This window comes from Panicum virgatum, chromosome 8K (assembly GCF_016808335.1).
Source record: "Panicum virgatum strain AP13 chromosome 8K, P.virgatum_v5, whole genome shotgun sequence".
Lineage (NCBI taxonomy): Eukaryota > Viridiplantae > Streptophyta > Magnoliopsida > Poales > Poaceae > Panicum > Panicum virgatum.
The window spans coordinates 12,109,841-12,134,844 of NC_053143.1; the positions used below are offsets into that span (position 1 = coordinate 12,109,841).

Below are 25,004 nucleotides of genomic sequence, written 5' to 3' on the forward strand. Positions count from 1 at the left end.
CCGGGGGTCTATTTGTGAAATTGTTTCGCGCGAAGGGCTAAAAAGCAAAAAAGGCGGCCTACCTGGCTTCTTGCACTTTCTTTTCCTCCTGTCTTTCTTTTTTCCTCGACTCCCCACCCAACCTAAGCTCCATATGGCACCGCCCCTCCTCCTCCTCCTCTCTAGATCGACTCCATCCTCCATCCAATTCAAAGGGGAAATGAAAAAGGAAATCGATCCTTTAATGTAACTCCTCCATTTCTTACCAATTAGTTTTCCTCCATTTCATGGATTTACTAGGATTTGAGTTGGTTACGATTTAGATAGGGCTTGAGTGGATATAGGGGATTAAGTATGAATTGGATACGATTAATTGTGTTGTATAGTGCGACTGATCGATGGTAACGCCTTCCTATCGTGTAGAAATTGTTGCACGTTTGGATTTAGATTAGATGTGATATTGCTGTGTATATGTGTAGTGTATATGCATGAAGAACTAAGTTGGGAAAAAATCTGTAATAGTACTTTTGTGTATTGTTCATAATGTTTCATGTATAGTAAAGTTATATTATTATATTAAGTAATAAAGTGTGTTGTAACCCTTGTCAAGTTTTGTCTTAGCCATTTTGTGTATATATATGTAGATGGATCATTTAGTTCATTTATTATTTGGTGGGACTAAATGGAGAGTTTGCAAGCATGAGTGAAGAAGTAGCCAGCACATTAATAGCTGTCAATCCTAAGACTGACTGCCACCCATGCACACAGGCAAAAAAGTCCTTGGCCACCTGGGCCAAAAAATGCGACGCCGCCACAAGGGTGTCATGTGAAGAGGGCCGTTGTAGGATAGCCCATGTTCGTAACCAATGTGTAGTCACGAAGATAACCTACAAGAAAGAATATTTTTTATTATCAAATACTACTGCATTTCTACAGCGCCAAACAGACTAGCAAAAGGTTGCAGCACCTACAAGAACAAGTGGTTTGTAATCTTTTGATATACCATTCAACCAGTCGCTCCTGTTCATCCTCTCTGTTGAGGTTAGCAGCGGCCAGAGCAGGGGAGGGGAAAGAGGTGGCCGGCAGCGGGGGCGAGGAGAAGGCGGCGGGGCGGCGAGAAAGGTTAGTGTGACGACGGCGGCGCTTAAAGTGATATATAGACGGCCCTGCGTTCGCCGGGATGTGGTCAAGGTCCCTGACCCCTTGTTGTGCAGGCTACTCCTGCTATGGAGGCTCACCTGCTTGCAGAGGAACCATCCCATCCATTACAATGTCATGTATTAGGAGTTCAAAGCTGACGACATCTGTATCAATTTGCACTCACTCATTCAGCAGGCTCCTTATTATGTCTGTCTTTCTGTTACATTATCCGGGTGAAATGCGATATAGGTTCTTCTTTATTACTATTGACTGGTAGGACAAATGTGATATAGGTTCTTCCTTTATTCGAACATAAACGAGTTGGTAAAGCAAGTCTTGTGATATGGTTGACTCAAACAAGGATCTTACAAGCAGGAAACTACCCTTCTTTTATTCTTATTTCAGGCTCGCAACCTTTTCAAACAGTAGAAACTACCGAGCGTTGTATCTAGGAGCCTTCCGTTAGATAGGAACAACTTTGCTAAATACTGAGAACTCTCGGATAGAGTATTAGAATGAAAAGACCATTAATTATATAAGTAAGAACCCAGGGTTCTAGCCCATTCCCATTCCTAAATCAATAATTCGTAGTGCTTTTGCCTTTCTTGCGTACTCCTGGTGAACCAGTTGCTAGCCATATGTTTAGGAGGCTTTTTTCTCCAGGTACTGGTACTAAGCCGCTTTGCCATCTCTTCATCTTCATCTGCAAAGAATTCTTGACGTGAAAACACAGAGACAAAGGCCTGACCTTTGAATAGGAAAAAGAATGGATCCGAAGGGTCCCAAATCAATTGGCTTATTCAAAAATGCGTCTTTTATGCCTCGGGTATTAGCCACAGCTCGTATTCATTCAGTAATTCTACCCCTTCTTCATTATTGGACCTCGCTTCTTAATATTTTGACTCTTCCATGCTGTGTCTCAGGAACCTTTTCAATACGGTCCGGATTGCTAGCTCCCGTTTCTTGAAAAGGTCGATACGATATGACTAATAATACCGAATCCAGGCAGAATGAGAATATACACCTCTGGATGACCGAAGAACCAAAAGAGATGCTGGTATAGCTGAATCTTAGAATGCAACAGCCACAACTGTCATATATGTTTCAGAACAGATGTTGCCATCTCAGCAACCTGCCAGCCTTGCCAACGTGCTGGTGTACAAAACATACACCATCAAGGCTACTTTACAAAAGTTCATCAGCATTCAGCAATACAAATACATGGCCATCCTATCCGATAGTATTTCAGGCCTAGGGCAGTGATCAAACTACAGCTGTTCCAAAGGAACCACCGTAGTTTCTGACCATATTCTTTGTGGATGGCATTCCAGCAACAACGTCTTCTTCGATGCCACATTCATTTTTGCCTCGTATGATCTTGAAGTACCCATCCTGCAGAGCATTACCAATTGTTCAACACATGATACTGAATTTCAAAGAATTAGTTGGTATATATTAGGCACTTGTCACAAACTTACATCACCCCAGCCTCTGTTCCACTGATTTGCGAGAAGCTGAAAAAGGAGAGAGGAGGATGGAGCAAAACATCTTAGGGACTGGCCTCATCGTTTTACAATGCATATAATAAAATGGAGATTGAACAACATACCCAGTAATCCTCTCCAGCATCACTGGTTCCCCATCCAATCAACTTGACCGCATGGCCACCCATCATGCCACCGGTAATGTGCTTGTATACTCCAGATTTGTAGTGGGCAAAATCCTTGAGATTTTTTTGCATTGTCAAATCAGAAAAATAAAAGTGAATCTAAATCACTTTTCGCTCAGATCAGATGGTATAGTTTCAAAGGTTAAAAATGATCTCAAAGCACAGTACTGTCCATACTCGATTCATTTATTTGGCCTGTACTATTTTCCATGTTCTGCTTTTGTCCTATCCTTCCTAAGCTTTTATTTAGACAGCCTTTCTAAGTTTTTGTATTTTGTATTTGTCCTTTCAGTGTAATGTAATACACCCCATAGTCCTTGATGACTACTGCAGGACAAAATTTGCTGACTACCTGGTTATAAACTTATAATGCAAGGAAAACTTGAGACAAAGACTAGACATTACCTCATAAACTGTGAAAGCAACTTCTACGGGGCCATTTTCGTAGACCTCTGACATTATGTCATCTGGATTAGAACTTATTCTGTACGCATTGACACTGAAATGCTTTTTTTCCTCCCAAACTTGGTTCTGCACCTTGCATTTCTTTTCACACACTGGTGTAGGATAAGCAGGTTCGCATCCAGGATGCTTGCAACCAACCTGATCGAAATATGGATCGCACTGCAAAAGAGTGTAACTGTTGGCCTTCTCTGTGTATACACCAATATGCGATGCTATGAATTCAAAATTAAATCATTATGTTTTTTAACTCAAAGGGAGTAACTGTTCTGGACTCAACCATGTCGGGAAAATTTTAAATTAAGCATGGACAATGGATGATGACAATCTGCTTATACTGTCTTGGGAGGGAAAGGGTTATCACACTTCAAATTTAAGCTGTAATATTTTGGCATGATCAAGTCAATGATAGATACAATCATTTATTATTTATTAGTCAAAGCTTGCATTAGCAGTTGATGTACCATCAAAAAAGAAAATTTCTTAAAAGCACTAGGATTACTGGTGGAGCATATAGAGGCAGTCAAGTTATAGAAAGTAGGCTGATACCTCCTCTGTGACAACACCATTTTGAACAAAGTAGCGCCATGCCATGATAGGATAGCCTCCATCACAACCATCACCGCACATAAAACCGCAGCATGCCAGTAGGTCATTGACTGATAGTGAAATGCTCTGCAAGGAAAAGAAACAATAGTTTATTCAAAAAAGGACCAGCAATGCCAGTTTAAAACAGTATGAGTATATCCATGATGGTTATATTCGGTCACCGTGTTCATATGAATGCAAAAACGATCCTGGAGGCACTCCACAGCACCAAAAGCCCAACAGGAGCCACAATGACCCTATCATCGTTCACCAAAGACAAGAAAAGAAAAAACTTGAGCACTTTGCATTGTTCCGTACGGTGTCTAACAATTTAAGTTATTGTGATAAACTTACTTGATCTGCCGTGACGACCAGTACCATACAGGATTTATAAATTAATAAAGACGAAATGAAGTGTGTCAGTACATTCACAAGGGAACCAAAATCGATTTCAGGCTGAAAGGATGTTTGCAGTGAGTTAATCAAGTAAACTTACCAAGTATGTTCCCAATTGTGCTGCAATGAGACCACTTAGATCTGGCGTCGAACTCCTTTGGAAGTTTCAGTGATCTTGAATAAGTTTTGGTAGGAACATCAGTCAGCACACTCTGTGGTGTGGGCTTCACTCCAAGGATACGTTTAAATTGTGCAATCTGCAGAAACAGTTATGGTTTCGTGGTCAACAAGAGGGGAAACGATAAAATTATTATGAATGCTATTTCACTTACAGTATAGTTTGCAAAGTAAGGATTGTGTGCAGCCGTCCACCCAGCATCGGGATGCTTGTTGACCGTCTCTATGATGTCCTTCTGCGACATGCAACACCATGAGCAACTACAAGAGAAGATGAGGTGGGTTCAATGGAAGGAGGAAGAAGAAAGAAGTATTAACAGAATGACCTGGATGATTCCTTTAGAATTGTCTCCCTCCTCGACCCCGAGAATGGAATTTGGGATTGGTTTCACTGCTCTGACTACCTGCACGCCCATAATAAGTTCATGAAACCGCAGAAGTAAATAAAACTCTCCATCTCGCTGGCCGCAGCGAGTCCAGGTCGTCTTACAAGTACGGTTTGGTATTTCAGTGCACGATCAATTATATTCAACATACGAAGCAGATCTGTGTCAGAAACAAAGCATGGAGTCTCTGACAGGATGTTTTTTAGCGTTTGGTTATTGCGTTGCTGGTGTTGTGCAGTACTAGCATATCGCAGATGGAGATGGATTCGACTCGGAAAGAGCCGAGGAAGGAAAAAAAAAAAGGAAGAGGCTCGGACCTGCGGGGCGACCGCAGATAGGAGGAAGAACAAGAAGCAGAGCAGGAGCAGCTGCTGCTGTGCGCTGCCCATCTTCTTGCTCTTGACAAGCCCCTTGAGTTGACCGGCTCTCGCTGCAGCTTGCATAAACGAGAGATGAAATAGGATTGTAGGAAGGAACAGGTTGGATCGAATTGAAACAGGAAGAGGAGGAGCTCAGATCTTGGATGGGTACCTTGTTGCTTGCTTGCTGCTCCTTCCCCGCGAGTCCTGCCCATCCCCGGCGTCTCGGCCCTGTGCTTATTTTTATACTATCACTAGCAAGGCTGCAAGGATATTGCTTGGACTAGCGCCCGTCCGCGTCGCCGTCGCGATGTCACCCACGACGGCAACGCCCCCGCGCTGCGCTGCCCGCCTCCCCGCCGCTGTTCTCTCCCGGTTCTGCAAAAAGGCGAGGAGATGCTCGACCGGCGGCCGACGAACCGCGCACTTCGAGCGCCGCCGCGACGGCAAAACGGCGGCGAGGGAGAAAAATAATTAAAACGCAGGCCCTCGGGTCTGTCTGCTGACTCTGCTCTGGCCCCGCCCCTTGTTCCGTTGATGCTAGCTTAGCCACACTCGCCATGGCTCACCGACGCGTGGGCCCCGCGGCAGCGGCGGCTTAATCCGCTTCGGTTTTCTCATGAGTGAATTGTCAACCGTGCGGTGTGATCGTGCGCTTGGTCTTTGGATTGCAGGTACATGGGCGCGAGTGTCGACGGGGAGCTGCCGTGGAGGTGCTGTGGCCGATGGACCGTGCGGTGGACGGCGGTGAAGGGCAGCCGGGACTGGAGCTCGGACCGGGCGGCAGCTGTGGCGTCCACTCCTGGATCGAGGGCGCAAGCGACGAGGAAGGCGGGTTTCTTGGTTTGCGCCACAAAACCAAGGAGGCGGACGGCGGGTTGAAGACGCCAAGTCGTGGAGGCACGGGCGTCGGTCTCGGGACTGACGGAGGCGACGGGCGTCGACGGCGTCTAGGGCCTCGCTGCGGGCGAGGAGGTGATGGGCGTCGGGCGGCATCCAGGGCCGTCAAAAGGCCGACGAGGGAACGGCGTCTAGGGCCACGGCGTGGAAGCGGGAATCTTCCCGCGCGTGAGGTTTTGGCGGTTTTCTCAAAACCGGCCACCTACCCGGGTTTCGCGGACCTCCAAAACGCGGACTGGATCTTCATCAAGACGGCGGCATCGCGGAGAAGACTTTATTTCGAAGAAAGAACCTCGGCCGTCGGATGAGATCGTTGTACAGGGGGTGCTGCAGGCCAACCGGTGACCGGCCCCTGGCACCGGTCTGACCGGTCTAACCAACCGGTCTGACCGGTCCAGCGTACCGGTCTGACCGGTCCCGCGGGTATAAATATCCCTTTACTTGTGTTAGGTTAATGGCGGCTTTTGTAACTCGTTCGTGGACTCTCTGTTTCTCCAGGCCGCCGCCCCTGTGTTTCTCTTCCCCTGTTCCTCTCGTTTGAGTTGTTTTGTCCATGTATGTTGAAACCTTGTAAGGGATTTGATTGGGAAAGGAGGCCCTATCCTCCTCGTGCCCTCAGGGCTTGAATCTGCTGAGTTCACTTGTATGCTGATCATCTCGTCCTCCCTTCCTCCTTTGCGTTTTGGTTCAATTCTTCTCTTTTGGTGCGATTCTTGGTGTATTCCTTTATAGTTTACATACCTTTGTACTGCCTCTGCTTACTGCCGTATTTATGTTAATACAATTACAGTGTGAGCTTATCCAGTTGCTGTTCGCTTTACTATGCAGTTTGCATAGGAAAGGAAGCTATGACAGAATGGAAATTAACTGACATCTGCATCGGCGGAAACATAAGATTCTTTCGAGGAAATAAAGAGCTGGAGATTTCTCATGAACCAACTACCAAAACGTCGCAATTCCAAAGAAATAAGACGGGAGACCCTATGATTATCGATTTGAAGAACAGAGAACAAATTAAAAGCCAGCACATACCATGACTGAACATTGCGCCAACATCTATTTCCCATGTACTATTCTCTTGTTCTTTCTCTTTGGGTGCTCCTGCCACCCATGCTCAGTTACATACAAAACTCAGATGGAAAGTATATGTAATGAAAATTGGAGTTCCGATGGAAAATCCTCCTATCAAGTTAGCTTCCCAGCAGGTTAATCTTGGGTCATCTGCAGGCATCCGCCTCCTCTGGTATCACAGTTAAAGTCGCTGTCACATTGTTTGCTCTTTTAACAAGAACTTTAAATGGCACTCCCACCTTGTCCCCCATGATATCAATGATCTGCCCGTCAACACTTTATTAGGATGTTTGTACAAATATAGAAAAAGAATATAATCTTGCTCTATAACCAAGGATTTGAAAGGAGAATAATATGAAATAAAGAAATAAGTACCAGCCAACTATTAGCACTCAGCATAACCAGTTTTTTAATAAAAATCAAACAAGATATTAGAGCCAAATTATATGATTAATACTTTCAGGCCAAAAATAGAAAAGTACTGTTGCAAGTATAGAAAATCGTATAAGCACGCATCAACAGTAGTTATCTGAGTTACCTCTTTGATGCTTTCAACTGGCCTGCCACCAAATTCGACCACCACATCCCCAGGTCGAAATCCTGCCTGCTCAGCTGGAGAGCCTGGTGTAACCTGATTGAAAATTCATAGTATCAGCAGACTCAGCATAGTTCAGGAGTTATCAGGATCATTTCAACAAAGAGAAGCATGTCAAGAAAGAGCCATAATTCCTTCCAAGAGCACAACAGGTTATATAAGAAATCAACATCTCTTCTATAACAAACAATTTCAAAATATTTTATTAGACTTACCATAGGAACAAGCACTCCTTTTCTTACGTCTGGAAAAGTACTTGATTATTCTTTGAGCTGTGAAATGTTCATGGGATTCAGATCAAGCATCTTTAAACCAAGCCATGGCCTCACAACTCTCCTGCATTCATAATAGACAAGCATAAGTAGCTCCCAGATATGACGGTAAGAGACATATATAGTAAATTTAATTCATCCAAAATAAATCTACACACAAAGGGTTAGTATACCCAGACTTACATCCGCAAGTAACTTACTAATTATTCTTTTTATCAGATAGATGGAACACAAGTTGCGAACCCACATGTCTTGCATTTTTTATTGCCTTGTTCAAACAGATTTTTTTTAGATAAAGGATGAAACATCCGGCCTCTACGTCCGTAGACATACACAGCCCAATTATTACACAAAACTAAAGAAAAAAGAAAAACTTTAGTACATGAAGATCAGTACTAAAGAACGCCTACAGCCACACTGTCAATTGAGTTCACTCTTCACCGTCATGGCATGGTGCTCATTCAATTTGCTAATAATCTAGCAAGCACATAATCCAATATAATTGACGGAGAGAACTCCAACTCGAAGTCGCCGCCATACCACAACATCTTGTGGTCTTGTTTGACAGAACAAGCTTCATCTCGACGAGGCTCCCTAGGGGTCTTCTATGACGGGTTGGTAACCAAGAATTATGACCATCGCCGTCTTGATTTCCCAACCTCGGGCCAATCTGAAGAAGAAAGCTGTAAGAGCATCACCTAAGATCTCCAAGACGATCGCTCCTGAGGGAATGCGACGCTAAACACGCCACCGATGTCCATCCACAGTTGGGATAGGCTTTCACCTGGAGATCCGACACAGCAGGGACAACACCCCATAGAGGTGAAAATTGTTGTCACTTGCCTCATGACGTGAAGGGAAGATCACAGCAGCAACTGACAAATCATCATTAAACGATCTTCAATTACTTGACCCAAGATTCGGCCACCTCAGTCTGTAATTGCCACCGAGGAGCACGAATCTGCAGGCCAGATTCTTCGGGGACAGCGACGTGAAGAAAGACCATCAATAGCCTGCCTCCTTCAATATGTCACGCGCGAGGAAGACCCCGATCTGTCCCACCAGAGGAACGGCAGCCATCTCCATTGACCCACCGTCTTCAATCTTCGCACAAGCAGCAAAAATCATGGCCTGCGCGAAGGACTGCCGAGGTGCCCGACTAGGATGCGCGCCACCGCGCCGAGGTGCTCCACGACAGAAAGTGGCGCCATCGGAGAAGCACCGGCGCCGGACATTGCGTCCAGATCCGGCCGAGATGGTGCCGGATAAGTCGCCTCCTCTTGTAAAAGGGAGTGTGCGGCGGCGGGGCAGAAAGCTCGTGGAGGGAGGGAGGGGCGGAGTCCTACGCGACGGGAAAGGCCATCGCGTTTGGACCGCCGCCGCCGCCGTCGACAAGTGGGGGGGGGGGTAGAGGAGGCGGGGTCCGGCAGACGCGAAAGGTGCCGCCGCCGCCGTCCTTGCCGCAGTGCGGGTTGTCCCGGCAGACGGCTCCGGCGGAGGGAGAAGACTCGCTGCCGACGGCAGCCTGACGCCGCCCAAGCCGCCCTAGGGTTAGGGCGACGCGGGGGCCTTCTCTATTCTCCAACCCCCTTGTTCAAACAGATAGCTTAGCAAATGAATTACATGTTTTGGACAGATAGCTTAGCAAATGAATTGCATGTTTTGAACTTCCAATCACCTGAATGGTCCAAGAGACATCATACCCAAAGTATACAGATAATTTTCAAAGAGAAGACAAAAACAAGCTAATACCATGATAATAATAAATTGCAAGCAACATATTGCTACAAGGCATACCCGTTTCTCTTGAAGTTATCTACTATTTTAACGACAGAGTCAATTGGTACTGCGAAGCTCAAACCATCAGCATTCCTGACTTTCATAACATTAACTCCAATAATCTCACCATCAAGGTTCACAAGAGGGCCTCCAGAATTCCCCTGCAGCACACAAATGTGTCAAAGTGCTTGTTCGATAGATATTAAAAAGCCAAAACAGAAGATGCAAGAAAAGTGAGAAATTATAAACTATGTATAGTTTTGGATTCGAATTTGCACAATTTTTTAGCTTTCAAAAAAAATCTACATAATCTTTTCAATTTCTCAGGACGCGATGAGGTGTCAAATGATGAGCCATAGTTAAATGACAAACATTAAAGAAGATCTAGAAAAATAACAAAAAAAGTTAAATACTTTGCATACTACTTTCACATCTTATAACAACACAAAGAAAAATGTTTTTACCTGATTAATGGCGCAATCTGTTTGCAGATACTCCCTTCGTAATCCTCCAAGACCCAGATCACTGCTTTTCCGGTCAACACAGCTAAAATAAGGAAAACAAAGTCAATGCAGACAGTTTTAGTCAATAAAGATAAACTCTATACTTGCAAATGTAAGAAAAATTAGTAGTCTTTACGATAAGTAACCAGACTAAGTTAAATAGAAAGGATTTAGGTCTTAACCTGACAATACCAGCTGTAACTGTGTTCTGAAGAGAAAGTGGACAGCCCAAAGCAACAACCCAATCACCTGGTTGAAGTCTTGATGATGATCCAAGCCTGGCAGCCGGTAATGGGGTCTTAGATTTAATCTTCACAACAGCGATGTCAGAGTGGCGATCAGCATTAAGGACAACACCTTCAAATTCACGGCCATCTTGTAAAGTCACACTAACCTGTTACAATATTGAACCTTTTGAGAAAGAGACGGGGAAACATATGCATGTAAGAAATAATCACCTGGATCAAATCATAATCAATGATCTCAAGCACAGAAACAAATCATATTCTACAAGAATAGAAAGTGCTGTAATTGTCCATTCTGCTGTGGCTTGGGGATCCAGGTCACTAAAGTTTAGATTAGAACACTAACCCTAGTACTTAGTAGCTAAACCATTGTTGATTAATCTATGGTAAAACAAAAGGTAAAGGATTAAGGAGATTAAGTTAGCTCAATTACAATCATAAGACAACTTTGAAATAAATTTAGATAACAACTGTCCTAATTAGGTAAGAAATAAGAAAATAGTACCATCCACTAGTGCCTCCAAGGCTAAATTTAGACATAACCAAACTTTACCTAGTGTCCAAAATTTACCAAGTATGAGAAGTAGTCCAAATTCATAAGGTGCTGATGATTAGTGGTTGACAGTATTTAAAAAGTCAGCATGTAGGAGGCACTTCAAGATAAAACATATAAGTTAGTGCCAAGTTAGCAACCTTTCCCCTCACAACTGCTTTAGTGCTCTGAAAATCTGCAACAACATGTGCACATGTGAATATCGTCCCATCTGGATCTATTATAGTTCCTGATCCAATGCTCTCCTCTAGGCGCCACCCATGAGCATCTACAAAAAAGCCAAGTCCAAAAGTTTACTGCACATAGGTACAACACCGATCACGAATTTGACAGATTCCGTCAGACCAGAATGTTGTCACCTTGCATGCAGGAAATGTTCACAACAGCAGGACCAACTGCCGATGCTGCTTTGGCAATCGAATTCCTGCCAAGACACCCTGGGCAACATCTTGAATCATCTAAGCTTCCAGCAGAACCTTGGCCCCTCAAGTCAGCAGGTGAAACCGATGCAGACGCAAATGAATTTAGTATTGGGAACCCTACAAACACATTTCAACATTCAGAACTGTATCATATTCAAGAAGATGATGGTTGGTTCAAGTAAAGTGGGGGAAGGGCATATCAAAGCTACTAATTGTAAGCACTCCCTAGCCTCTTGTTGACATGATAGAAATCTTAACTGCAGCAACCAAAAGATATTTGTGAACATAATTTTAAAACAGGTTATTTCCCGACTGGCTGGATCAAATTAAGTGTTCTGAGGGCAGGAGGAGGCAGATGATAGATGAAAATTTGCCGCTATCTTCATGATCCAACCATGGAGGACATCATGACACATGGATTTGTACATAACGTACTCCGTACCCATGTCGACATATATTGGTCCATTGACTATTTAGTAAAGCTCAGGAAAAATTCAATTGACTATTTAGTAAAGATCAAGAAAAATTCAGAGCCCAACTGCATGTCTCTACTTCTGAACTGAGCTACCGGAGAAGGCCACATCCGGCATCCCCACTGAGGCACTGACACATAATGCTGTTCTCTTCAGTGCGTACCGCAATCGAGAAACCATCCACACTATCCCAGCCAATCGGGCGGGCGCTCCCCGAGACGAAATCGTCCACCCGTTGAAAACTCTGAACCCTCTCATGAATCATGAGTCCCCCAAAATGTGCCCGGCGTCAAAAGTGGTTCCAGCGCGCACCAGGCTGAACTGAAGGAAGGGGTGGCGGGAGTGAACGGACCTTGGTGAGGAGGAGGAGGAGGAGGAGGAGGAGGAAGCAGCCACGGGGAGAAGAGGCGGGCGCCGGAGCGGAGCCCCTCGGCGGCGGCGGCGGAGAGGGCCTGGCGGAGCGGCGGGGAGGCCGAGGCGTGGACGGCCGTGTCGGGGTCGCGGCGCGCGAGGGCCCCGGCTCCCGCGACGCCGGCGGCGGCGGCGGCGAGGAGGAGCGCGGCGCGGCGGCCGCCGCGGAGGAGCATTCTTGAAGGATCGCGGGGCGGGCGGGCAGGCTGGCTTGGCGGTGGCGCACACGAGGAGAGAGCAGCAGGAGGAGACGTCGCGAAGCGTCCTCCTGTGGGAAGAAGGGAGAAGGAAAGAAGGAAATGGGCCGCTCTTTCTTGCATTTTTCGATGAACTAGGCCCATGCAGCAGAATGGGATAATTTTTCATCTGGAGCTCTAAACTGCCAATCGGATCCTCTTCTCTCATCATATAAAAAAGTAGAAAAGAAGGCCGCAAAAAAAAAATCGGCTGATAAGATCTGCTTAACTCCAGTGCAGGTTCGTTACATTTTGAGGTTCGCGGCCATGCAATCAGTTTGATCCTGATCCTGCAACTGACAAGGTAGATCGAGTGATGATCAAAGAGCCGATCGGCCGTTTGGCCGATGTAGCGATATCAGTCTCGATAGGATTTTAAATAGTTGGCTATATGTCATTTTAAATAGTCGGCTATATGTCATATGTTAGAATTTCGAGGATCGCTTTACTAAATTGTTAAATTATGCTTTGAAGATTTACAAAGCACTTGCAACGTTACCTAAACACAATAGAACTCCAAAGCTCCAGGGCAAATAACCAGCATGGATATGTCATACACTTTGGATCATCTAGGAGTAGATCGAGTGAATGAAATATGAAATGTGGAGAAATACCTTTCCTTGTACCCTCCGTGGCCACCTCCCATGGCGCGGCCGTGGACGTCGAAGTGCGTCAGAGTGGTTCTGCGCTAGGACAGCGACGGGCGGGGTAGATGCTTCATGGTGGCTATGCCAGCGTGGCGCAGGGGCGGCGAGCTTGTAGTCGACGGCGAGCCGGTGGTGGCGTGGTGGCGCTTCCCGCCGCTACAGCTCACCCTCTCTGATCGGGTTAGTGTTTTGAGGTGGGGAACAGTGGCGGCGGCGAACCTCGTATCTTGAGCCGTCAGTCCCCACCTCCTCTTTATAGGCTGCGCGACGAGGGCCCACCAGCCTCGTCTTGGGCTGGGCCCCCGATCAGGGCGCGAGGTCAAGGGACCAGTTGGCCGTTGGGCCAACTGGTGGAGATCAATTCCAACATTCTCCCACTTGATCTCCTCTTATACTTTCACCTTTATATCTTTTACTTCTTTTATATTTCATCACAGATTAATTCATAGAGCAGTTTCATCGTCACGGTCGGTTGCCGATAGATTCAACAGCTACAATACATGTCTCTATTCTGAAATAGATACTTTAACTTTGGGGCCCTTTATTGTCCGGAAAATATAGGCTATACCATAAACCCATGTCGACTGTGTGTTCTCTGTACACACTGGGCGGCAAGCCTTTAATAAGTGGATCCACAAACACATGTCTGTCATTCTTTTACTCAATGCATTTCAACATAATTCCGGACTTTCTCATTTACAACGTATAACTTTGTGTCAATGTGTTTGGCACCACACTTAACTCGTTGTCATAGGAGCAAACTACTTAAATGGTTATCGTTGTTGTCAACCATTATCAAATTCCGGGTACAGGTTCCCTTAACCATTTTACCTGTCCCTAGGCCTCGTATCATGCTATACAATGTCTTTGCATCACATTGATGTTAATTGTTTTATTTTGGAGATTTTCCACACAAAAACTCTAAGTGTAAAATTAGCGACAATTGTAGATTTCGCTACATATTTCACAAGCTCTACTTTTGTACTCACAACCCTTTGAGAGCACTAGTTATTTCTTTCTTAGCATGAGACCGATATTCTCAATTTCATTCCAGTGATCTATATCTAGATTGAACTTTTGCCAAAATGACCCGGATACACGAAATATGTTAGGGTAAATTCTTTACTTACGCGCTCATAAAGCTTCCAACAGCTGAAGCTTATGGAACTATTTCCATATCACATTGGTTTCTAGAACTCTAAAGTTCCCAAAACTATTACCCTTGACAATAGGAACAGGCGTAGGTTTACTCATATACATACTTAATCTCTTTAGAATCTTTTCTAAGTATGCCTTTATTATAACCATAATATCCCTTTCTTTTTATCTCGATGAGTTTCAATTCTTAGAACGAAAACCAACCACCGAGATCAAAAAACACGAGGACAAGAATTCTTTATTTGAAATAGTATATTAACATCACCACTAGTGGGTAGGGTGTTATCTTTAAGTTATGGAAATAAAATTTCCCATTCTTTAACTTTCCTTAAAAATATTGTCCTCCTCAATCTCTTTAAACCCAAATTTTCTTACTATTTCTATGAACTTTAGATACCACCATCTCAAGGCTTTAAATGGGTTTCTTCTTGTGGTATCTCATATATTGTTTCTTTTCATGACAAAACGTCAAGTAGTGTCATGTAAACATTTCTTCTCTTTATGTCAAATTTTTGTCACAAGTCTTGCGTTATATCTTTCACCATTCCCTCTAGAGTCACATTTATCTTTGTAGGTCCATTACAACATACTGTGATTACTCTTTTAGGAATCATTTTCTTTTTACATGGACTTAGCCCATAGAATTATCGTGACTTCTTCAAATGAGGTGGAATCAACCTCCATTTCTTTTCTTGGCACATGTTTTCTATATATAGGGCTGTTGTTGCTCTTTGCCAAAAGGCAATGGACTCTATAGGCTCTTGCATAACAAGACTCTTCTTTACATTATTCATCTTCTTTGAAAAGCTAACAACAGGTGTTGTATACAACATCAACGAGTATGAGAAACTTATTGCTCCTGAATCATCAAAGTGGACACGCATTCCTACTTCTCTTCAAGACTTAGGTCTCTACATACCATGCTCCCCCAGATTATTCCATCTTCTGTAAGGATGGCATATCAGTAAATCTTTTGTTTTGGTCCACTTTATATATGCTCTAAAACACCGTCTTACTATCTTTGAGGGTTGTCCAGTATGAATACTGGCGAACTCACTATCTTCCTTTTGGAACTGTAAAAAAGGTTCTGGAATTTAGCTATTTCTTGATATAGGGGTATCAATATAGTGACTGTTGTACTCCCCCTTACGGTCACATTTATCTTTGATAGATCATCTTTTGCTCTCAATGCATAGTATGCATCATATTATCCATTATCAAAAGTGCAGGGAAGTATCTTTCTTAACTATTTCACATTTCTCCCCCTCGAAATGTGGCATGAACTTTTCTGCCACAATTTCGAAATCTATTCATAACTCTTGTGAACGGGGAAACTTTTATTACTTCATTCACATGATTACGTCATGCAGGACAAAGTAATTTCTTAATTCATATGGGAGTACTTTTTCCACATTTCACTTTGAGAACTCAGCAGAGTCCTTTATGACCAGTAATTTAGCGAGTCATGCTCGCATATCATCCTTATCTTGAGGTTCGTATATAACTTTCCATTCGTCTTAAACTCATTAAGTGCTTAATCACTATGACACAATAGAAGTGTCTGATCAATTTTATTTTAGAATAGCATAAGATCTACTCCAAAATTTCTCTCCCAGTATGGGATGCACCAAAAGCACATGAGTCATCACAACTTTCTCCCGCCATGCAGGATAAAACTATACCAATTTTAACTGCAATGCGGGTATTATTACATACTCTTTCTGGACATAAATGCCAAGATTAGATCGTGTTCAATCATTAATTCAGAAATTAATCCGAATATTCCATGACACACATACTTATTCTGACGTTGGTCAAATTAGCTGTGCTTGCCTTATTACATCTCTGACTGAACTCAAAATAAAATTCTTTTTGATAGAAAGTACATAAGAGACATTTCTCAAACTGAACTCTTATTACTCTATCTTCTTTTCTTGGATCAATATCCATGAGTACTTTTTCTTTTAAGCCATTCTTTTGCAGAGAATATATTTTCTGATGCAGTGACTTTCTTTCTTTCTTCCTGAGTCACAAGTACCCAATTCATTTTCTTTTGTCCCTACAAGAAGGACTACATGTAAAACTTTGTCTGAAAAGATAATAATCAAAACTTTAAGTTCTATTCTATATCACCGTTGGGCAAAAATAGAATAAAACATCTTTCCTCTACATTAAAATCGCATCACCGTTGGGCAGAAACAGAATTAATGTATGGAAAACACAATTAACTTTGAAATCATATATCTGTTCCTCAAAATTAAATTCTTCCGATGGTTCAAATTTAATTAGAGGATGATTAACTTTATTGCAACGGAAACAAGAAAATACATTTCTTTACTTTAACAGCAGTTCTTTATGTATTCTCTCAAAAAAAGTCACTTTGATGCAACATTTACAAAAGACTTTAAACTTTAAGCTATGACTCATAAAATTGTAATATTGTTATCATCAATGTTGGTCAGAAAATAACAATACTATAATTAACTTTAAATTTCTCTTCTTTGAGAATTTTCTTTATGATACCTATTGTAAGGATAAACCAATGCTCATCCTTGAGACTTCAATTGGCGAAATGATGCCAAAACTTAACTTTAACTTAAGACATCAGAAGCTTTTCTGAGACTTTAAGCTTTAAATGTTTCTTTGACCCACAGGGAAAAACCCATTTAAGACCTTTAAACTATTCTTCCAATTAAATCTTCTCGTTGTTCAAATTTAATTGAAAAGATAACATCATTGTAGCCGCGGAAAACCTTTTCTTTACAGATACAGTACTTTGTACTCTTTAATTGTACTTTGTACTCATTTTCTCTCTAAACAATTTATCTCGTTGGTTCAAAATTGAATAGAGATAAAACTGTACAAAACTTACTCAAAATAAGCTCTTTAATCATGCTCTTAAACTTTAATTGTCTCGTTCGTTCGAATTAAAGTAAAGAGCAACTATTTAAACTTTGCAGAGGAAACATGTAGAAATTTCTATTTTCAGAAGCAATACTGTGAACTTTTATATCTAAACAATATACACATTGGTGCAAAATTGAATAGAGATCAAACTATAAAGTAATTCATTCAAAATTCTATAAAGTAATTCATTCAAAATTCATTTTCACTCCCTCCCTTCTCTCTCTACCACGAGACGGCGGCGGCGGCCATGGTGGCCGCGGAGGAGATAACGAGGTGGCGCCGCCACGGCTTGCTCGCCGGCGCGCGCCCTCGCCGGTGGGTGAGCGCGCCGCCGTCGAGCTCGCCGTTGACGGCGCCTTGCGTCCGAGCCCACGCGCGTGCGCCCCGGCGTCCCGGCGGCGAGCGGCGGCTCCCTGTGCTGCGCTCCAACGAGCGGCCGCGCAGCCCTGTCCCGCGCATCGGCAGAGGTGGCCACGGCGGGTAGCTGGTAAGTTGCCGCCAGCCCCGTTCTCATCTAGGGTTAGGGTTGGAATTTCTTTTTCGATTCGAGATCGATTTGGCTTTTGTTTCTTTGATTCATTTCGATTCGCGGACGAATCCACACTTTCCCATCTCGATCTACACACTAAACCTGGCTTTGATACTATTGTCATACACTTTGGATCGTCAAGGAGTAGATCGAGTGGATGAAATATGAACTGTGGAGAAATACCTTTCCTTGTACCCTCCGTGGCCACCTCCCATGGCGCGGCCGTGGACGTCGAAGCCCGTCAGGGTGGTTCTACACTAGGGCAACGACGGGTGGGGTAGATGCTTCATGGTGGCTATGCCGGCGTGGCGCAGGGGCGGCGAGCTTGTAGCCGACGGCGAGCCGGTGGTGGCGTGGTGGCGCTTCCCGCCGCTACAGCCCACCCTCTCTGATCGGGTTAGGGTTTTGAGATGGGGAACAGTGGCGGCGGCGAACCTCGTATCTTGAGCCGTCAGTCCCCACCTCCTCTTTATAGGCTGCGTGACGGGGGCCCACCAGCCTCGTCTTGGGCTGGGCCCCCGATCTGGGCGCGAGGTCAAGGGACCAGTTGGCCGTTGGGCCAACTGGTGGAGATCAATTCCAACAGGATATTTGTTGGAAATATGCTCTAGAGGCAATCATATTTCCTTATATTCATGGTTAATAAAGTGTTCCTTGAATATTCATGGGCGACAACTTGCATTGATTAATGCTTATGTGAAGTATTTGTGAAACTCTTTACTTGTATGAATATTCTAAAGTGTTCCTAGTCGAAGTTCATGTGAGGACACACATGAATATTAGACTAGCACATGTATTAGTTGATTGACTACGTTTCACAAGTCATGGACATGGTGATGTCAAACTAATAATGTGGGCTCATGTGAGACATGAGATTGAACTGACCCAACACGAGATGATGACTTCTCATTACACAATATGTACGCTGTGTCCTAAGACCTGAGATCGTCGTATGTACTCAAGATGTGAACCGACTTACTTAGGAGCCATCAAACGCTGCACCGTAATTGGGCAGTTATAAAGGTGGTTTTCGGGTCTGTCAAGAAGCATGCTGTGAGACATAGTCGGTCAAGACGGAATTTGCCCCTCTCTACAAGAGAGAGATATCTCTGGGCCCCTCGAGTGATTCGGATCAAGAAATGCATGGCCATGCTAGGATTAAGAGTTAACCAAGCATTCTGAATCACAGGATCGAGAAAGAGTGGTCGGCTTCAAGCTAGACCAAATATCGTGAGGCAAAATGAACAACATGTATAAGATTGTGACGGCTCGACAGATATGATTTGCGCGTGCATAGGAGTTGACACGTCTTGCTAGACATCACTATCAACTATTGGCTAGTAGGAGTACTGGGCCATGTCTATTCATGCGTGAGCCCATAGGGTCACACACTTAAGGGCCAGAAGTCTAATGAGAATGACATCCAAATTAGACTGGGTTTTGATGCACTAATGGGCCTAAAGAGGCCCATAGGGTTGGAATCATAGTGGGAGCTTGGAGCAGCCCACCTGAAGGGGGCGCCCAAGGTGGAGCCCATTAAGGCCACCTAGAGGGGCGCCCCAGGCCTATATAAGCAAGGGGAAGGGGGAGGGGCGCCCCCAACCCTAGCCCCCTTGGCTGGCCGCCGCCATCTCTCCCACGCATCAAGCTCTAGTTCGTTCTCGCGGATCTAGCAATCGGAGAGCGAAGCTTCTTCCCGTACGTGTGGACTTCGTGGAGGTGCTGCACTTGCTGCACAAGGACGAGCCGTTCGTGAGGAGGTTCACGCAACTGCACTACCGGCTTCTATCTACACTACACCGACGCGCTACAGAAGTTCCGCAACCGCGCGTCTAGTGGTAATCCCGTGATCTATAACTGCAGTAATCTTGGTTTATGCGGTAGAAAATTTTTGTTTTTGCTACCCCATATTCCCACAGCAGTATCAAGAGCCAGTGCTATCTCGTTATAGATTCATATATGCGCATATGGAGATATGCGTAGTTTCAAATCGATCTATGACCTAGTTTCGTAAACTAGCTGCGAAGGTTGTGCAACGACATACTCCTACCGGTCGGTTTTCCGCCATCGGAGTTAAGTGATGCACATAAACCCGGTCGCTGCGGTTGGAGATCAATGTGATTGGTCGAATCGAAACTTAGGGCATAAGCCAGATGCATGAGATGCATAGGGCAGTAGATTGGATTTACTGTGAATTCCGTTTTGTTGCAAAAGCGTGTTTTACAGTTAAACAGTCATAACTTTTGCATACGAACTCGGATTTAGGCGAACTTTATATCAATTTGTATCTACAGGAAAAGTTAGACTTGGTTCAAAATAGAATTTCAATTTTTGCGAAATTTAGATTTGAGAAATTCGGCCCAGAAGATAGAGTTTTCGGCGTTTTAAGTTCAGACGTCGGAATCGCATAACTCTGTTTTGCAGGTTTTGTGATCGGTATGGCCTCTATGTATATGTGATGCATGTGTGTAATTATTTCATGACCTGCGTGTCGTGATTATGACCATTCGGCCGGAGCCATATGAATTGTTGCATTTGATGTAATGGCCTACGTGCCAACCTGTGATGATCCAAGTCGTGAATGTAATTTTATTTACTAGCTATTAGGTGTAATAGCAAGTTCTAGTTCTTGGAGTTTTCATCACATAAAAGATGGTGCACATATACATGGAGATGGAGATCAACATGGTGAACAAATTCCATGAAGATGGAGATCTACATGGCGAACAAGTTCTATAGAGATGGAGATCACCAGAAGAACAAGTGCCATACTGATTCACAATTATGTGCTTGCCGTTCTTGACGTTTTACTACTACCTTGCACTGTCACATGTCTTGTACGATTGGTGGTGGGTCTATAAAATTAGGGTGCCACTGGTTTTCCTTGACTAGACAGACTGTATCGGATACATGCACGCATAATGAGTTGGTTAGCTTGACAAGGTCATCATAACGGTTAAGGACCTAGGGGCATAAAGGTTGGAAGCGAGACATGGAGATGTCACCCAACAACAAGAGTCATATGTGATATGATTAGCAAAGAGTTGCTTACCGATCTATCTAGTCTTCTAGCGGTGATGCTAAAGCTCACTAGTCGACTTGATAGTTGTGGGTCTTGAATCGCTAAGAATCAATAGAGGGATATTGATTTTAGTGGGAGTAAATTCTGTTAATTGCTTAATATTGTTTACTCCATCATGAATACGTTCGGTCCTTGAGAAGGACAAACTGAATGGGACTAACTATGCGGATTGGATCCACAACCTGAGAATTGTTCTCGGGGCAGAGAAAAAGGAAGATGTTCTAGATACCCCATTACCAGAAGAGTCTGCTGATGATGCACCTGCTGAGGAAAAGACTGCTTACAGAAAGGCTTGTGACAACAACCTTGAAATAAGCTGCCTTATGCTCGCTTTTATGGAACCTGACATACAGATGCAGTTCGAGACAAACCATGAGGCACACGATATGATCATGGCGCTTCAGGACATGTTTCAAACTCAGGCCAGGACTGAAAGGTTCAATGTGTCCAAGGCCTTTGTCGAGAGCAAGCTGACAGAAGGCGCTGCAGTGGGTCCGCATATAATCAAGATGGTTGGTTACACACAGAGGTTGGAGAAGCTGGGCTTCCCACTTGGCCAAGAGTTGGCCACTGATTTCATTCTCGCCTCTTTACCGCCAAGCTATGAGAACTTCATCTCGAACTACCATATGCATGGGGCTAAAAAGGGTCTGACTGAACTGTGTGGAATGCTCGAGACAGAGAGAGTGACATCAAGAAGAGCACAAGCGGCGGCCATGTGATGGCTGTCCAGAACAAGCCTGCTTTCAAGAAGAAAGGTTCTTCTTGGAAGAAGAAGGGCAAGGCTAAGGTTGCGAACCCTAAGCCAAACCCTGCACCCAATGCTAAACCTGGACTAGCTGCAGATAATGAGTGCTTTCATTGTCATGAGAAGGGACACTAGAAGAGGAATTGCAAGCTGTACCTCGCCTCGTTGAAGAACCGTTCTTCCAGCTCGGGTATGCTTGTTGTTCATATTACAGAAATATTTCTCGCTGACTCTTATGTTAATTATTGGGTATTTGATACCGGATCGGTTGCTCACATATGCAATTCGATGTAGGGAATGACAAAGAGTAGAAGCGTTAAAAGAGGAGAAGTTGACTTCCGCGTCGGCAATAATGCAAGAGTTGCTGCTGTGGCTGTCGGGACGATGCAACTTCACCTACCGTCAGGATTTGTCTTGGAGCTTAGTAATTGTTATTTTGTTCCTAGTTTGAGTCGAAACATTTTGTCTCCTTCATGTTTGATGAAGGATGGTTATTCTTTTGCGAGTGAAAACAATGGTTGTGCTATCTCTAAGAATAATATGTTTGTGGCTTTTGCGTCCATTGTGAATGGGCTATTTATTTTAAATCTTGATGATTCACCTATCTGTAATATTAATGCTAAAAGGCCTCGGTTTGCTGATTTTAATCCTACCTACATGTGGCATTGTCATCTTGGTCATATAAGCGAGAAACGCATGAAGGAGCTCCATTCGGATGGACTTCTAACTTCATTTGATTTTGAGTCATACGAGACATGCGAAGCTTGTTTGATAGGCAAGTTGACCAAGACGCCATTCACAGGTTTTCCAGAGAGAGCATCGGACTTACTGGAACTCATACATACTGATGCATGTGGACCAATGAGCTCGATTGCTAGAGGTGGATTCCAATACTTCATAACTTTTACTGATGACCTGAGTAGATATGGCTATGTCTACTTGATGAAGCATAAGTCTGAAACTTTTGAAAAATTCAAAGAATTTCAGAGTGAAGTTGAAAATCAGTGTGGCAAGAAAATTAAAGCTTTACGATCTGATCGTGGAGGTGAATATCTGAGCCACGAGTTTAGCAATCATCTAAAGAGTTGCGGAATTGTTCCACAACTTACGCCACCTGGAACACCTCAGAGAAACGGTGTGTCTGAGCGACGTAATCGAACTCTGTTGGACATGGTTCGATCAATGATGAGCCAGTCGAACCTACCGTTATCGTTTTGGGGTTACGCTTTAGAAACAGCGGCTTTCACATTAAATAGGGTGCCATCAAAATCCGTAGATAAGACACCATATGAGATATGGACTGACAAGACTCATAGTTTGTCTTTTCTAAAGATTTGGGGTTGTGAAGCATATGTCAAACGACTCCAGTCTGACAAGCTTGCACCCAAATCGGATAAGTGCATATTCGTGGGATACCCAAAGGAGACCTTAGGGTATTACTTCTATAATCGATCTGAGGACAAAGTGTTTATCGCTCGGAACGGAGTTTTCCTAGAGAAAGAGTTTCTCAAAGGAGAGAAAAGTGGAAGAACGGTACAACTCGAAGAAGTTCGAGATGAGCCAATAGGACAAGACTCTACAAGTGACGCTAATGTAGCTGAACAAGTTGAGATGCCTATGGCAACAGAAGCACCTCCGCAACCACGAAGGTCAGCAAGGCTCCGCGCAGCGCGGGAATTATTATTGTTAGACAATGATGAGCCTGCAACATATGCAGAGGCGATGGCAGACCCTGACTCTGAGAAATGGCAAGATGCATGAAATCTGAAATAGAATCCATGAAGGAAAATCAAGTTTGGAACTTGATAGACCCGCCTGATGGTGTGAGAACCATCGAGTGCAAATGGATCTATAAGAAGAAGAAAGATATAGATGGAAATGTTCACATCTATAAAGCTCGACTTGTCGCGAAAGGTTTTTGACAAGTTCAAGGAGTTGACTACGACGAGACTTTTTTGCCCGTGGCGATGCTTAAATCTGTTCGGATTATTTTAGCTATTGCTGCATATTTCGATTATGAAATATGGCAGATGGATGTCAAAACAGCTTTCCTTAATGGAAATCTGACTGAGGACGTGTATATGATGCAGCCCGAGGATTTTGTCGATCCGACTAATGCTGGAAAGATATGCCAGCTTCAAAAAATCCATTTATGGATTAAAGCAAGCATCTCGGAGTTGGAATATTCATTTTGATGAAGTAGTCAAAGGGTTTGGCTTCATTAAAAATGAAGAAGAAGCTTGTGTTTATAAGAAGGAAAGTGGGAGCTATGTTGCATTTCTAATCTTGTATGTAGATGACATACTGTTGATTGGAAATAATATTTCTATGCTTGAGTCCGTAAAGACTTCATTGAAAAATAGTTTTTCGATGAAGGATTTAGGAGAAGCAGCATACATACTGGGCATCAAGATCTATAGAGATAGATCAATGAGGCTTATAGGATTAAGCCAAGATACTTACATTGACAAAGTATTGAAGCGGTTCAACATGGAAGAGGCAAAGAAAGGGTTCTTGCCTATGTCACATGGCATACATCTTAGCAAGACTCAGTGTCCTACGACGACTGATGAGCGAGAGCGCATGAGCAAAGTTTCATATGCTTCAGCAATTGGATCTATCATGTATGCAATGATAAGTACTCGCCCAGATGTTTCTTATGCTCTAAGTGTTACAAGTAGATACCAGTCTGATCCGGGTGAGAGTCACTGGACAGCTGTGAAGAACATTCTTAAGTACTTAAGAAGAACTAAGTATGTGTTTTTGGTCTATGGAGGTGAGGAAGAGCTCGTTGTAACGGGTTACACCGACGCTAGCTTCCAAACTGACAAAGATGATTCAAAGTCCCAATCAGGTTACGTGTTCACAATAAATGGTGGTGCTGTTAGCCGGAAGAGTTCCAAGCAGGAAACGGTGGCCGATTCTACGACAGAGGCCGAGTACATCGCAGCTTCGGAAGCTGCGAAGGAAGGTGATTGGATAAGGAAGTTCCTTATTGAGCTTGGTGTGCTCCCTAATGCCTCTAGCCCACTGGATCTCTATTGTGACAACAGTGGAGCTATTGCGCAAGCCAAGGAGCCAAGTGTAACATCCCGAAAAAAAAATTCACCAAATTAAATTACTCGCTAAAAATATTTTTCAAAATATTTTCATCGCCGAGCTCGAATATTTTCCGGCAATTCGTCGCCCGGATACCAAAAATCAAATCTCTGTCCCGACACCAAAATCAAACATCGCTTAAACTTTCCCTGTTCTCCTCATTTCTCGTGCGCGTCGCTTCTCGTTGACGCCACGCTCAGCTCGCGACCGACGCCGCG

At 43.8% G+C, this 25,004-nt stretch overlaps 2 protein-coding genes across 3 annotated transcripts; both read right to left on the reverse strand.

The window, feature by feature from the left end:
* Positions 1–2,158: 2,158 nt before the first annotated feature.
* On the reverse strand, positions 2,159–5,492 carry LOC120643948 (cathepsin B-like protease 3). Of its 2 annotated transcripts, none has more exons than XM_039920466.1 (12): positions 5,329–5,492; positions 5,115–5,227; positions 4,738–4,815; positions 4,567–4,647; positions 4,335–4,491; positions 4,193–4,197; positions 4,021–4,095; positions 3,800–3,925; positions 3,194–3,412; positions 2,729–2,842; positions 2,598–2,633; positions 2,159–2,511 (listed from the first exon to the last, which is right to left on the reverse strand). In XM_039920466.1, exons 1-12 carry the CDS (start codon positions 5,369–5,371, stop codon positions 2,383–2,385), a joined length of 1,176 nt encoding a protein of 391 aa, XP_039776400.1. In that variant the 5' UTR covers positions 5,372–5,492; the 3' UTR covers positions 2,159–2,382. The 2 variants fall into 2 exon arrangements, with proteins under 2 accessions (XP_039776400.1, XP_039776399.1); XM_039920465.1 differs by having other exon boundaries at positions 5,115–5,233; positions 5,329–5,432.
* Positions 5,493–7,090: 1,598 nt separating this feature from the next.
* On the reverse strand, positions 7,091–12,604 carry LOC120643949 (putative protease Do-like 14). The gene is made up of 9 exons (XM_039920467.1): positions 12,322–12,604; positions 11,434–11,613; positions 11,215–11,342; positions 10,459–10,670; positions 10,238–10,319; positions 9,792–9,934; positions 7,938–8,058; positions 7,666–7,758; positions 7,091–7,390 (listed from the first exon to the last, which is right to left on the reverse strand). The coding sequence occupies exons 1-7, from the start codon at positions 12,554–12,556 to the stop codon at positions 7,983–7,985; spliced, it is 1,056 nt and encodes a 351-aa protein (XP_039776401.1). The 5' UTR covers positions 12,557–12,604; the 3' UTR covers positions 7,091–7,390; positions 7,666–7,758; positions 7,938–7,982.
* Positions 12,605–25,004: the final 12,400 nt, after the last annotated feature.